A 16,741-nucleotide genomic window follows, 5' to 3' on the forward strand; every position below is an offset into this window, starting at 1 on the left:
CTGATTAAAATGGTGCGATTTTTAATTTGATCTAACCTTATTATGAGGGATTTTAGGCTTTTTTTGAAATCACAATAAATTTCACTTCATAACAAACTTTTGAGATGAATCCAAATAATAGTTACCATTCTTAAATGAGTGTCAAATGACAATTTTTTTTTCACTAGGCAGTTCTTTTTAAAAACTCGATTTTTTTGCTATTGGTTACTATGGGCTGTGGTTCTCTCTTTACTAGGTTGCAGCAGCTGCTGCAGCCATGATAACTGAAGGTATAATGTATTAACTGTTATTACACAGTATGGGACCAGGATTTGTATGTAATAGGCCCATATTTATATGATATTCTGTCCATACTATTTTTTCAGTCATCTCCTGACTAAGCTGGTCAGGACATTATGGACAATGTATTGTTGATTAGTTTTATCAGGAAGATAAAACTAATCTAATATAAATCTAATAAAAGAGTTAATTTGTGTTGTAAGATCTAAAAGAACATGCCATTTAATGTACCATTTAGTTTCCTATCTGGATTAGATAAGCACTTTCAGAAAGTTTCAAGCACAAACTTTGCAAATCTTGACATTTATTGATGTAGGAATGTGAAAACCTTAGTTTGGGTTATTTTTTAGCTTGCTCGGGATTTGGGGTCTAGGCAAGAATTTCGGGCCTGGAAATCGCAATGTGCCAAGTGAAAGAATTTCGGGCCTGGAAATCGCAATGTGCCAAGTGAAAGATTTGCAGTAAATTGTTTGATACGATAAGCACCATCCAAGAACACAATTAAGTATTGGGCTCCTCCATACAAGAAATACAAAGGGTATGCCAAACAGCAATAGTTACGTTTGATTTGAGATAAAACGTTTTCTGGCTTATTTTTAGCTGATAAAGCTTACATTTTGACTCATGATCTAGCAACGCTGCATTTTGACGAACTCACTGAACAAACAAAACAAATCGGGTCGCCACTTGCAGTTGAATAGGTTCATTCTGGAACCATATCTCTTGCAGTTAAGCTTGAAGAATTTAATTGTGTAAAAAAGAAGAGCTAGTCAGGTAAAATCTAGTGTGGTCAAAGTTTGCTATTAGCGTAGAATTTGGACTATTGAGAAGGAAACATGTTGAGAAAGCAGGCCTTACTTTATAAAATGCTAGCTAAGAAATTTAGAAAGCGATTCCGCCTTACTTCAACCCATCCCTCCTTAATGTGCAAATACATATCGCAAGTTGTATATTTCCCAGGAGTTTTTCCGTTTCTTGATTTCGTCAGTGTTGATACAATTTACAAATGCACGGGTTGAAACAAGTATAAATGTTTAGTGTCGTCACAAGTGCTCTAAACTGGAAACTATGCTGCTTTGTGGCATAGTTTCCAGTTAAGAGCACTTAGAATTGCTAATTCTAGAAGCGCATCCATTTCTGGTTGAACCCTCCTCCTCCATGGGGCCAACTAAAAATGCGTGAAGTGGACTTACTTACAGGTAACGTTACCTATAGAGTGAAGCGTATAAGTCCATGAGCCCTACGGGCAGCGGGGCGAAGCCTGTATTCTATATTTATTTAATAAACCTCGTTTTAGGTTTTTCTTTGAGTTTTACTGCAATTAAATAAAAAAAAGAAGTTTTTTAACTGAAAGTAAGGAGCAATATTAAAACTTAAAACGAACAGAAATTACTTCGTATATGAAAGGGGCTGCTTCCTCATCAACGCCCCGCTCTTTACGCTAAAGTTTGACTCTCTCTCTCAACTCTTCTTTTTAAAACAGTAAAAAAGTTTACTGTTTTACGAAGCAGCATAGTTTCCAGTTTAGAGCACTTGTGACGACACTAAAAATTTACACTTACACTTTACACATTTTTATTCTCGTTGGAGGGGGATTTTAGAAAGCTATAAATGGATGCACTTCTCTAATAATGACAAAGAAACAATACATTCATCAGAATCTTGCTATATGCAGTAATACGCACTTTAGACAGCTTGTGACGAAACTAAACATTTACCGAAACAAGAGTAACTCATGGTAAAATGTATGTTTGGCAAAATCAATAAATTTGAGCTTTATTGTTGCACATTACTAACACTGCATACACCAAGCCCAGGAGAATTGTCCATCAATCAGAATCCTATATTAATGATGTATTGTTTATGTCACTACACTAACCCTTTTATGAAATCAAATAGAAAAAATGGGTTTTGCAACTAAAAGTACAGAGCTACATTAAAACTTTAAATAAACAAAATTTTTCGATATTTGAAGGGGCTTCCCCCTCTGAAACCCCTCTCTCTCTACGTTAAAGTTTTCTTTTTTTTTCCAATTACTCGAGAAAGACTTCATAAACATTATGGCCGTTTAATCAAAATAAAATCTATGTCAAAGCAATAGAGACGTTAGTTTAATAAGCAAGGGATTCAGAAGGGTACAGCCCCACTCACATATGATCTAATTTTTGCATTTTCCAATGTTGTTCTGTAATTTGTGTTGAAAGAAAGTATTTTTAAAATTTTTTATTTCTGTTTGTTAACCAGATCTTGCCAGGATATCTGGATCCCTCAAGGTGGTTTCAGGCACTATCCCCTTTCCCCACTCTACACCCACCATCACTCTTTCATAACAGGTCGTTGCAAATTGAAAAAAAAACTTATTATTCTTATTAAACTGCCATTGCGTTCCAGAAGTCGTTCTTGAGGAATTGGGACAAAAAGTCAAAATTTTATCGCAAAGAGCAAGGTCTTAAGGAGGGTGAAACCTCATTCATATGCGAAATAATTTTTGTCCATTTAAGCTTTGATGTTGCTCCTTACTTTAAGTTGAAGAAGCCTTTTCTTATAAATAAATTTTGATTAATTTTAATAGCACAGAGAAATTCGGCTCCCACTCCATCAAAAATTACTTCACCTACGAAAAATCCATCATGGTAAGTTTTTTTCGCGTAAAAGTGCCCTCCCTCATTTCCAAGAAAATTCCTCCAAGACAATTCCACTCTAGCTGAAAATTCCACCCAGAAAATTTCTTGCAGATGATCTGGGGTGAAAATTTTTCTTATTGCACTTTCATCTGAACGACTTTCATTTGTGATTGTTTTTAAAATCGAGGTATTAACAATTACTCTTATCAATGTTAATAGCAGTCTATCGACCGTAAAGACAGGTCATTGGCTATGCATCTTTCAATCAGCGAAGAATATAGAAATTTTGACCCTCTTGGCCTACCATACGCATTCTGCACTCCGAAAATCAACACCTTCATTGAAAGCAGCAGTAAAACTATTATTCTAAACCAGATGAAAGCGCAGGATTAAAAGACTTAGAGCTGTGGCTTTCATACTAAATTATATTTTGTCGTCCGATGTCCAGAGGCGCCATTTGGGGAGGGGGGGGGGGGAGGGCGTCAGGTATGGGCAAATGCCCACCCCAGATTTTCCAGGGGGCCCAAGCTTCCACCACAAAGGGCCCTTTGCCGGCCGTAATAATCCATTATGTCCAACATAGTCCATTCTGTCCAATTGATTTGAAATTACTGCACGCCTATTAACCAAAGAGCGTAATTACTTGACGACTCTTGGGGTAATTACGCTATTTGCTATTAATTATTGTAAACTTTGAAAGTAGGTAAGATACATAATAAAATTTTCGAGTTCTGTCAAATGCCCATTCCCTAGATGATTACGCCACACGAAGTAAGCTGGGGGGGGGGCAAGATGGAGTTTATGCCCAACCCAAGATTTGGTCCAAATAGTGCCTCTGCCTATGTCGTGGTAATATTTACAATGACTTTCTCAATATTTGCGTAGATAACCCTCACCTGAACTACTTCCTAGTGGTAAATACACTTTAATATCTGTATAATATTGATTTCAGTGCCCTACAAATAAAATGTTCCAAGAGAGTTCATAAATTTGTTTATTAACAACAAGAGCTAAGAGCTCATATGGCACTTGTGACGAGGTGAGAAGAGCTAAGAGCCAAGAGATCATATGGTATGAGCTCTAACAAAATTCTATGAATCAATAGATTGATTTAAAAAGGAAAATAAGAGGCTTAATGCCGGTCAAGATTTAAAATAAGAGCTCTGAGTCACAAAGTCCTTCTAAATATCACAATTTATTAAGATCCGATCACCCACTCGTAAGTTATAAATACCTAATTTTTTCTAATTTTTCCTCTCCCTTTTGCCCCCCAGATGGTTGAATCTGGGAAAACGACTTTATCAAGTCAAATTGTGCAGCTCCCTGACATGCCTACCAATTTTCATCGCCCTAGCACGTCCAGAAGCACCGAACTCGCCAAATCACTGAAGTCCTCCCCCCAACTCCCCCAAAGAGAGCGAATCCAGTACGATTCTGTCAATCACGTATCAAGGACATTTGTTTATTCTATCCACCAAGCTTCATCCCAATTCCTCCACTCCAAGTGTTTTTCCAAGATTTCCCCCTCCAACTCCCCCCAATGTCAAAAGATCTGGTCAGGATTTGAAATAAGAGCTCTGAGACTTGAATTCCTTCTAAAAATCAAATTTCATTACGATCCGATCATCTATTCGTAAGATAAAAATACCCCAATTTTCATGTTTTCCAAGAATTCCGGTTTTCCCCTCCAACTCCCCCGAATGTCACAGGATCTGGTCGGAATTTGAAATTAGAACTTTAAAGCACAAGATCCTTCTAAATATCACATTTCATTAAGATCCAGTCACCCTTTCGTAAGTTACAAATACCTCAATTTTCAAAATACCCCCCCCCCCCCAATTCCACCAAAGAGAGCAGATCCGGTCCAGTTATGTCAGTCACGTATCTTAGACAGGTTTCTATTCTTCCCATCCAGTTTCATCCTGATCTCACCGCTTTAAGTATTTTCTAAGATTTCCGGTTCCCTCAACTACCCCCCCCCCCAATTACGCTTGATCCGGTTGAGATTTAAAATAAGATATCTGAGTTACGAGGTCCTTCTAAATATGAAGTTTCATGAAGATCCGATCACTCCTTCGTAAGTTAAAAATACGTCATTTTTTCTTATTTTTCAGAATTACCCCCCCCCCCCCAAATTGAGCGGATCCGTTCCAATTATATAAATCACGTATGCAAGACTTCTGCTTATTTTTCCAACTAAGTTTCATCCCAATCCCTCCAATCTAAGCGTTTTCCATCATTTTAGGTTTCCCCATCCCAAACTTCCCCCAATGTCACCAGATCCGGTCAGGATTTAAAATAAGAGCTTTGAGACACCATATCCTTCTAAATATCAAATTTCATGGAGATCCAATCACCCGTTCGTAAGTTAAAAATACCCCATTTTTTCTAATTTTTCAGAATTAACCCCCCCCCCAACTACCCCAAAGAGAGCGGATCCGTTCTGGTTATAAAATAAGAGCTCTAAGACACGATATCCTTCTAAACATCAAATTTCATTGAGATCCGATCACCCGTTCGTAAGTTGAAAATACCTCATTTTTTCTAATTTTTAAGAATTACTCCCCCCCAACTACCCCAAAGAGAGCGAATCAGTTCCGATTATGTCAATCATGTATCTGGGACTTGCGCTTATTTTTCCCATCAAGTTTCATCCCGATCCCTCCACTCTAAGTGTTTTCCAAGATTTTAGGTTTCCCCCCTCCAACTCCCCCAATGTCATCAGATCCGGTCGGGATTTGAAATAACAGCTCTGAGACACAATATCATTTCAAACATCAAATTTCATTAAGATCCAATTACCCACTCATAAGTTAAAAATACTTCATTTTTTCTATTTTTTTCGAATTAACCGGCCCCCTCCTAGATGTTCAAATCGGGAAAACGACTATTTCTAATTTAATCTGGTCCGGTCCTTGATAAGCTTGCCAAATTTCATCGTCCTAGCTTACCTTGAAGTACCTAAAGTTGCAAAACCGGGACTTTAGGTTTCCCCCCTCCAACTCCCCCCAGTGCTATCAGAACCGGTCGGGATTTAAAATAAGAGCTCTGAGACGCAATATCATTCCAAATATTAAATTTCATCAAGATCCAATCACCCACTCATAAGTTAAAAATACTACTTTACGAAATGTTTTTATTTCAGAAGACTGTTTTCCTAAATTAGTGATTAATATAGACCAGCACTTGAATGAGGCCTTAACCCTACTCATCCATACAATCACATAGGTCAAACAGCATAGCCACTCACAATCAAACATAAAAAATAATCCATGGACAGGCAGTCATGTCGTCAATAAGTATAAGTAGTCATTTACCAAACAATAAAAACAGTAAAGACAAATAATTCAGAGGCAACAACCCAACACAAGGGCTCGTCAGGAGAATACACTTGCCTATAGGGTTTCAGCACTTTAAATTCTTTACCCGGTCAAGTGTTGTGCCAACCACAGAATACCTATGGTATCCCCGTGTCAGGTATCACCCCCGAAATATATGCCTATGAAAAAAAAACAAAAACAAACAAGAAAATGTAGAACAACCAAGTAACACCAAAGCAAGTTTATCCTGTTAATATAATCCCCTGTTAAGCAGCAGTAGGTAAACTAAATATGATAAATTTTTACCAAATCACAAATATTAACGCTTTGTGAAAAACCTGAATGAACTAAAACAATTACAGATTTCATCAGTACCATGTGGCAGTTTTTGAAAAATGTGCTCATTTTAGATACACAATTCACAAAATAGATGGCGCTGCATCAACTTTTCGCGAACCTAAAAAATTAACCAAAAATTTCTCTAAGTATTTCCAGATAATTCTTTTGGTATTTATTTAAAAGTTCGTTATAATGGAAACTAAATTTTTTAAATTGCCAAGTTAATTTATTTGCAGAAAAACCTCTTAATATCAATTTTTGACTTAAGATTTTACATCTATTTTTAAAATCAATATAATTACTACAAATCCTTGCATATCGAAGTAACTGTGAGAAAAACGCCGAATATTTGATATTTGAGTGTATATTACTTTCAGGGAATGGGAAATTAATCACTTCAAAATCGAAATCATCCGTTTTATTATTCATTTTGAAACTTAATCTACTATTATCAGAAATATTAATATTTAAATCTAAGAAATGATCTTCAAGACTAGCGCCATGACTAGGTTCAAGAGTAAGCTCTGATGGATATATATTTTTAGAAATATCAATGAAATCCTTACAATTTAAGACCAAAATATCATCTAAATATCTTTTATTATTTGACAAAACATGTTTTAAATTATTTGGATAAATTCTTATCCATCATATAATTATATTCTAGTTGACTTAAAAAGAAGTCAGCTGTAAATGGGCTGGCATTCCCATGGGAATTCCCACGATTTGCTTGAACAAATTACCATTAAATCATATAAGTATTCTATAAAACAAATTCTAATATATCAAAAATCATATCCAAGCTGTAACATGTCAAGTTAACTGTAGTCTTAAAGCAATTTGTCCATATAGCTTTTTTATTTTAAGTGTCTATTTTTAAGAACCTCTTACTAGATAAGAGGAAAGATTTCTTGATAACCGTTTTTAAATTATCTAACACTACATTAAGTGATAAACTAGTATACATTGTCGCAAAATCGAAAGACTCCATTCTTTTAGCTGAAACCATTGTTAAAGAATCTATCACCTGCAGTGAATTATTAACACTCCAATATGGATTAAAATTCGAAAAGTTTTTAATACTAGAACAATAGGTTTTAAGTTTATTTATAATTTCCTTTAAAATTAAAGAGAGGTCAGTAGCAGCAATGCGGGTTGGACATTTAGCTGCTCCAGCAATAAACCGTGGTTTAGGGGGATTCCTATGAAATTTTACAGTCCAATATAGGAAAGGGAACTTTTTATTATTGTCATTTATTAATATTAAATTTGTTTAAAAGTATTTCTTCAGTCTTTGTTAAGTTTTGCTGCAAAACATGACTGCTCCTCCAACTTGGATTTGCTCATTGATATCTCATATCTTGCACACATCTCATATCATCCAAGGCTTAGTTGACATACCCTTGTAATTTCTAATACTACGTTTGGTACTCTAGTCTTTTTATCATTGCTTCTTCCTTCTTTACTATCAACTTCTGATAGTGAAAACAAACTAATTATTTTGCTAGTATGTCTTGTCAAAAATAACTTGATGGTTATCTCTCTGAATTCTGCTTTTTTTTACTAGTAAAAAATACATTTAAAATCCTGCCTTATATTGGATCTGGTTGCTGCGGCCGGTTGCTATGGGCTCACGGGTATATGTAAATTACACTCTCATGGAAGTGTGCAAATTATGTATTTTTTGTAGTATGCTAATGGGGAATGTCTTATCACCGGATCTAATTGCTTGGTAGACCGGTTATGCAAATTATGTTTTACTTCTGTTATGCAAATCATGCCTGATGACCAATCACTACTAGTGCTATGTAGTAGAATGCCGCTGCTGCGGTTAAGGTAGGAACTGAGTGTAGCAGCTGATTTCGTATTCAATCAGGAGTTAAGCAGCGTCGTATTTTATCCCCATTTGTAAGTATCTTTTTGATTGACTTTGTCTTAAAGAGCCTAGGAAAGGCAATTGGAAAACACGGAATCAAATGGGGATGAAAGACTTTCCTGGACTTAGATTATGTTGATGATTTAAGCATCGTAGATGAAAGTGCGCACAAAATGAATGAACCCTTAAAGGTTTTGCGAGTTCGGGGCGCTAGGATAGGTTTGAAAATTAATGTTAAGTAGACTAAATCGCTAAGGCTAGGAATAAGTGAAGATGCAAAAGTGATATTGGGTAACAAAACAATTGATCAGGTGGACAGATTCACTTACCTTGGTAATATATTAGTAAAGGAATAGTGAAGGTGTTAAAAGTATAGCCAAGGCTCAGGGTGTTTTTTTTTCAATTGAAAAACGTTTGGAAGGATAGGAAGAAAAGTTTGCAGACCAGGATTAGAATATTGGAATATTTAGTGATGATAGTGATTAAATATGGTTCTCAAGCATGGGTGCTCCAAAAAGCGGATAAAGATTTGCTAGATGTTTTCTAGTAAAATTACCTGTGGATTGTTCTGGGTATCTGGCTGACAGACTGTACTCAAAACGGTAGGTTATACGAAAATTGTGGTTCAATCCCGCTTTCTAGGACTATGATGAAGGAAAGGCTTAGATGACAATGGCACGTTCTGCGGATGAACGATGAAAGATTGCCAAAATTTTTCGTATTCACCCAACTGTATAAGGCTTAACGGAAAGCAGGTCGTCCGTGGTGGGGATGGGAGAATGTCACGAAGAAAGATTGAAGGAAAATGGAAACTTCCTGGGAGGGTGTAAACAGGGAGGGTTCGAATAGATTGGGATGATGGAGAAGCGTGTTTTACTGTTGGCCCCAGGTGGCTTGGTGCTGTAGTGAATTGTTGGTAGTAGTTGTAGTCCTAAGTTGTTCCAGCTGTAGTAGTAAATGCTATGTCACCCAAGATAATAAATAACCTCTCTCTCAAAAAATATCCCATTTGTAAACAGAGGTCAGAATGTATCATTTACAGCCCTTGCCCTGAGGGCTATGGGGGAGGAGTCAAGTCAACCCTGGAGCATTGTTGCTGGACTTGTTGACTATTATGAAACAAATTTTGTTCAAAATGTTCATCAGATATCTTGCGAAAATAGGGCATGAGAGGGGGGCTGGTTGCCCTCTAATCACTTATATCTTAAAATGAACATAAGCAATTTCCAATTCCAATATAACAAGCCTCTTCCAAAGCATCTAAGACAGCTTCTTCTATACGAATCGCCCCAGAAGCGCATAAAATTAACATATAATAATATAGAATGAATATAGAAAATTATAATATTCGCTGAAAGGATGTTATATTGAGGATTTACATTCGAATCATAAACAAGACTAGAAACTGTAAAAAGTTCAAATTTATGCGGAGAGACACTTCATATTCTACGGCATTGGCACTATTCGCCTAAAGCCATTGTAATAGTTAAAGGGGCTTCAAAGTTTATAAATGAAGAATATAGGTTGGCGTGTGCGGTATGTTCCAACAATGCCAGCGGTAATTTGATTTATTGTCTGGGGAAGAGGAAGTTTCATGATGGTTCTCCAATCCTTCAATTTTTCATTTCTCATGGCAAGGGAAATCCTAACCTGTTGTCTTCAAATTGAGTTTTGATGAGGTTACAGTGACCTATGCTTCCAGCAGGTTGGCAAACACTTCCTACAAAATATTTTACGGGGAAAATTTTAATTTTATGTGCAGTTTTGCATATGGTGTCAATAACTTGGTTATCTTAATTTTCTTGAAATTTCATTTACCAACCAAAAGAATTTCTTTGGTTGTGTTCTCAAGCATTATCATATATTCTTTATGCTTTTGGTAAATTCATATTGCAAGACTGGATATCTAGTTTCCTGCAGAACTTTGGAGTAATCGATGTGAATTTTATGCAACTTATGTAGTTTGATATATTGTTTCTAGTTTTTACTGGTGTCCTGTTGAGACGTAGAAAGTAGTTCACTTAAACAAGTGGTGTAACATAAAACTTCTATAGGAAAAGCTATGAACAGAGTCTTATGGCCCTATGGTAAGAGTCTCCTGGCCATCTCCGCCCTAATAAGTGATCGTTGTTATAATATCATTCGACATTAATGTTATTTTTTTAGGAAACATTCTAATCTAAATTCAAATCTGACAGTCATCCTTTTGGGACAATCGATTGCGACTCCTGGCCTTCTCCACCATAAGATGTTATCCCACATTTAGTTTCCACATACTAGTGTTTTTCTCGAAATTTGTATCTCGGCCAACGCATTTAGTTTGCAAATTAAAAGCGCAATAAAATGAATAAGAAATTGTAGGAATAATGTGGGAAAAACAATCACCTCAATTTTTTTCACAAGATAGGAATGGATTAGGCCTTAGGCCTAATCTGTCCTAACAAATAGTCCTCACAGGATTAGGCCTTTTGGCGCCTGGGCAGGAAATAGCACTTGATGCCCTTGCTCATTAAACTCATTATTGACAACCAACTATTGTTATTTTTTGCTTCTCTAAACGAAGATACTAATTTATTTTATATTTAATTCTTTTACAATGATTACAATTTTTTTAATTTTATGAACATTTTTTTTATATAAAATACACAACAAGGTTAAAAATATCCATGAGATTCCAATAACAATATTTTATTGGTGATAAAGCCAATTTAAATGTTAGCCTGTCAATCTTTTCATCTGCCCCAAAGCTTAACTTTACTTGTTTTTTTCGACAGAAATGGCTTAATATTGTCTTCATATGAAAGTCGCGTGACCATGTTCTGTTATATTTGGATTATACTCAAGTTTGTCAAACAATATTCGGTCGTCCTGTTTATAACATAATTTTTAACTAACTTTAATCTGCTAAAAGTTCTTTCATTAGAAGTAACTGATGTAACCACACTTAAACATATTTTCAAGAAGATTATGACGTTTGGATATGCATTTTGTAGACCTGGTTTGTGTATAACAGCCATAAGATTATGAAGAGTTTTTGAACTTGGGGATGATGAAAACTCGAAAGAATGGTACTAGAGATTGAACTGCTGATAATTGTCCATCTTTTCAATAACCTATCTGTAAATGTCAGCTAGCTCCAGTGCTCGCAGATTGAGGTTCTCATTCGTTAATAGTAGTTCTAATCCATGTAAAAAACGAAGCATTTTATGTTTTTTCTGTAAAGTATGAAAGCTGTTTTTGGTTTCGCTTAGTATGTTATCAGTTATCTCTAAATCATCACACGGAAGTTTGTTTCAACATCCCGCTTCATAGTTAACATATTCTTCATCATTTATTTTTCTACTTTCTTTTGGATACATCTATTTCTGTGGGTCTAAATGAAGCCCTTTGACTATAGTCCTTGTGCCTGTGATGGCAGTAGAACCAATAGCTCCTCAGTAAGATAGTTTATATGCTTTACAGGTCCATCGGCAGGGGTACTTTTTTCCTTTAATATTTGTTGGCAATATCAACTTGGGTGAGCTCCCTGTGCCAGAAAATAGTTAATACGATCAACCAAATTTTTTATGTTTTTCAAAATATTTCTGGCTTTGGTTTTGGGAGCTGAATTAGAACTATTGATGATTAAGTTAAGTGCTTTCATTAGCCCTCAAAGATACATAGTAATTACTGGAAGAGCTTCCGTTCTTCCGACCACCTATTGTCACCCAGTCTTTGAGAGATCTATGTACGCGTTTGAGAAACGCTTAGCATCTGATAGTATATTTTGCAAAGAACGAAAAAAGCCAGTTTAAAGTTCGAAAATACGTAACTGATTCATGTTTCACACAGGCAGCATTAGATCCTACGAAATTTAGACAATATGCATCATGTAACACGAGATAAGTGATTTCATTCCTTTAACCCTTGTAGGGTGACTGGCCTCCACAGTTTTGGAAATCTATGTTTTCTCAGTCTTTCTAACTACTTAAAAAAGTGCTAGTCTTATCTTATTAATCACCATTAAGAAATCAATATAACTTCTACAAGTCTAAGCTTCTTTCTCGTCAATTTTCATATATCTAATAACCTGAGACATTTAATTGAACTGGCTCAAGTGTGGTTTACAATTAAACACAATAGGAAGTACCCTAACCTACTTCTATCTTCAGGAACTTTTTATTTTATTTTCGAAGATATAGTTTAAAAAATCGGTTTGAATGTCAAGAGAAAGAACAATAAAGTCACTTGTCCCTTTTATAGCAAATGATGTGCTCCTTTTATTGGAGGATTATAATGAAAAAGTAGATCGATCATCATGAGAAATTTACAACTGCTTTGCTCACCAATATTTAAGCTTTTGTGTGATCCTTGTAAGGGACTGCCTCTCCAGCAAAGGACTTGGTGGCTTAAGAAGTTTTCATGTTCTGGATTTTTTTGTTCAACTTCTTCTATTGTGTTAGAACCTGTTCCTGAGAAAAACGGGAAACAGTATTATCATAAAAAAACCTGTATAGTATGAGGAAAATATGTTTTTTTCATTTTCCGTACCTTAGGCAAGATTCTGTTAATTAAGAATTTTGTTCATATAACCAGTCTCTAATTAACTGCCTTCCATCTTTTGATGTATTGGTTAGATTAGCATCAATTCTTCCCTTCTTCAAAAGCTAAGTAACTACAGGGCATCTATCTGCATCCAGTACGTTTTATGGTCAAGTAACTGGATCCTCAATATTAAATTTAACGCTGAAATTACCGTTGGATGCAATTTAAGATGCACTAGCAGACATGCACTCACATTCAATACGTGACATTTCAGTTATGCAGCCTCCAGTGTAACTGAGCTTGAAGAATTTTCTTTATTGTATCAGCCAAGGTCCAGTTTGTGATCTGGTTTGCATTCAGTTGCTGCAATCATATTATCCGTATCTTTATCATCATTATAAACTTGGGCTTCATTCCATTTATTGCTATCTAACTTCTATTGTTGCCTCGTAAATGAGACAATGATAATTTTTGAACTATTTTGTATGTTTTACACATATAGATAAATTTCAAGTGTGCTGTGTCTGTATTTTTCACAAAAATACTGACAAGAAAGCTTATGTGATCCACAAGTCGCTGAAATTTTCTGAAAAACATAGTATGTGGGAATTAGCAGTGCAGGAATTATACATATTATGTATGAGTAGTGAAGAACATAAGAATGCCTCCTGAAAATCTTCAAGAAGGACGTCAAAAAATTGGATCAATATCAAACAGAACTCCCGTTTACGCCAATTTGCTGGCAGCTGGTACGGCTGGATGTATTGCAGACTTTTTAACGTTCCCTTTTGATACCGCCAAAGTCCGTTTGCAGGTGAGATTTGAAAATTTTTTATTCGGAACTAAACATATTTAGCAACTTTTTTTCATAGCTGCAGTCAGCAAAGTTTTGTGTGAAAGTGAGGTAATTAGCATAATAATTGTTAAGTAAGTCAAGTTGCAGGTACAAGATAAGATCACTGATGTGATCAAACTTCCTTGAACTTCGGAAATGGCCAAAAACTCCTCAATATGATAAACCAAAATAAAAAGATATAATTTAAACGACATTATTGCAAAACCTAAAAGTAAAGTGTTTGCCCCCCTCCTTTTGAAAAGAAAAAATTCACTTTTGAATGAGTCGCAGTAAGGTATGGTAATTTTGTCTTTATGGTTGGGGACATTGCATTCTACTAGTAAACCCAAACAAAGTTTTTTTTTATTTTTTACCCCTACACTTTTCTTTTAGTCAAAATAGGAGTTTAAATCTTTTCAGCGTAACTAAAATCGTTTTCTTCGTTTATGATCCTTGATTTGGGTTCTTTAAACAACATACTTCTCCTGTGGAAATTCAAAGGAAGTTTTGTTTTAGTGTGGGCAGTATATTTGTTTTTTCTCTATATGTTTGTCTTTCTAGTCGTATTTTGGAATTGGTGATGGGAAGAGAAATAAAAAATTCTATCAATTTTTCCAAGTTGCAGAAAATAAGTAGTATGGGTTCAACGAATGTTATCGGCCAGTCCCCTACCCTTTTCTTCCTTAGTGGCTTAACATCATGAAGAAGGTTTAATGGTAATTCCCATAGTGTTGCCATCTACTTAACTGAAGTCATAGATGGTATCATTGTTAACTACATTTATACATGGTGGCATGTTTCCTTTTCCAACGACACATTTTTTAGCTTTTAAACAGTTTTCCATTGATTTGATGAAATTTACGTCTGGTGCGAAATCGAACTTGAGACCCATGATTGGTGATAATATGATCACAGAGATACATTCTAGGTAATCAATGTATTCTTTTTGAGCGCTAGCCAACTGATGCTAAGCGTCGTTATATCATAACAAGTTGATTGCGCAATCGATTTATCAGTTTGAGTAAGATATATGGTAAATACTATCGCTGATTCGTTTCCATGCACCTCTTTTGGCATCATTCCAAGAATATTCATACCGGATTTCAGATGCTTGCTGGACAGACATATTCTTTTGATGGTAAATGAAACATTGTATACTGAACTAAATAAAAAAAGAATCATGATCATGTAGATTGTCAATAGGGCGACAAAGCTTTATCACAATAACGACTTACATTATTAAATTAGATCTTTCGGGGTAAGTTGTGACAGAACTTGCCAGAAGACAATATGTATGCACTTTTGATACTACTTCTACGGTTACTGTAACTAATAACATTAAGGACATTAAGTAGAAACATTTAGGGGGAGTTTCAATTAAGCAGAAAAATTCACGCATGCAAGCATTAAAAGGGCATATAAGCAATATCATAGCCAGCACTGCTCTATCATAGATAGTAACATCATTGATATTTTAAAGGAGCTAATTTAGTTGCAAATTCAAAGTTCTTGTACCCTTCTTAAGAGTCAAAAGGGATTGAAGGACAATCAGCCTTCTTCTTTAGCTTGTAATTTTTCAAACAGTTCAAATCAAAATTTAATATATCCATTTTGTTCAGCACAGCTGAATAGTCCTGTAACTGTGTTTCTAGGGCTATCGTGTAGGTTGACCCCCCACAGTTATGCAATTTGCCCATTTCAATTAAAAACTAAATGTCGCCTTAACAACAAATCGAAAATCACTACGTGTATACTGATTGCCCACAAGACATCTCAGCAGTATTTCAAGAAAAACTGAGGGTATCACGTTCAAACTTTCCCGGCTACTTCTATTATTACTTCTGCTCTTAAAACTTAACTAAATCGAAAGTGTAAGTGTATCCAAGCTGTCAAAGAGCACAGATATATCTTTTTGCGAATGGTATCAAGTTTTATTTTTCAGGTCAACTAGAGGATGTATGAAACTAAATTAAGCAAAACTATTTGTGCCAATATTTTTAAAAGGCTGTATGATGTTAAAAAACGTTGAAAAACTTTCTCCAGCATACAAATAGCAGGCCAAACTATAAATCCTTAAAGATATTGAAACGATTTAAATTATTATTTCTTTCCCTGAAAACATTATTATTATTATTATATTATTATTATTATATAATAATTATAATAATCATTATAATTATTATCAACAAAATTATTATTATTAATCTATTATTTTTGTCCTAGTATTGTTTTTTCACTATGTCAATATAAAACGAATACAAATTAATAAACAAAACTTTGCCCACAAAACAAGTTTTTCGAAGATAAGTAAAGAACTCCATTAAACCAAAAACGAACAAAAATAAAATTAAATAATCTACCAAGCGTAAAACTATCCCAAATCAGCTTCGATAAATAAATGAAAACCAAAACGAACAGTAATTACAATAAATTACCGAGTCAAACTTAAAACGAGCAGAAATTAACATGAGTAGGGCTTAAAACCCTTATGCCTTCCCAAGGCCAGAATTTAATTTGCAATTTACTGATTTTTTTTTTCTTTGTTTTCACTTTTATAACTTAATAAATCAAATATACTAACATTTTAAGAAATAAATATCAGCATATGTACGATAAACTGACAACGAATATTCATCTGTGTTTTTTCAGTGAAGTGCAGACTATGTTCTTGCCTTTGGAAGGCATAGGGGCAGAATGTATTTTGAGCAGAATGTATTTTATGAATACTGCTAATATTAGTAGCTCTGCTTTGCTGAAGTTTGACAATTCAAACGTGTATGCAAATGTAGTATCTTGTCAGGTAAATGCTTCGTACATGATCTAATTCAATATGTTGAAAAGGTATTTAAATAGCTCTGATTTATTAAATTCGTTTTGCGAGATCTTCCTCTAAGTTCTCAAAATGTCTGTCCTTAAGAAATTTAAGTATTGAAGTTATTAAGAA

General features: G+C 34.9%; 1 protein-coding gene across 5 annotated transcripts in view; it reads left to right on the forward strand.

Annotated features, from left to right (window-relative positions):
• LOC136028177 (dicarboxylate carrier SLC25A8-like) overlaps positions 1-16,741 on the forward strand; it is a 119,016-nt gene that overhangs the window by 4,283 nt on the left and 97,992 nt on the right. The window contains exons 1-3 of one of the 5 annotated variants that reach the window (XM_065705877.1): positions 922-1,053; positions 10,605-10,688; positions 13,576-13,776. In XM_065705877.1, coding sequence (XP_065561949.1) covers positions 13,624-13,776 — 153 coding nt within the window. In that variant the 5' untranslated portion in view covers positions 922-1,053; positions 10,605-10,688; positions 13,576-13,623. Of the gene's footprint in view, positions 1-921; positions 1,054-10,604; positions 10,689-13,575; positions 13,777-16,741 lie in introns of those variants that run through there. The other 4 variants (XM_065705876.1, XM_065705875.1, XM_065705878.1 and 1 more) reach the window with 4 other exon arrangements.

This window comes from Artemia franciscana, chromosome 6 (genome assembly GCF_032884065.1).
Source record: "Artemia franciscana chromosome 6, ASM3288406v1, whole genome shotgun sequence".
Taxonomy (NCBI): domain Eukaryota; kingdom Metazoa; phylum Arthropoda; class Branchiopoda; order Anostraca; family Artemiidae; genus Artemia; species Artemia franciscana.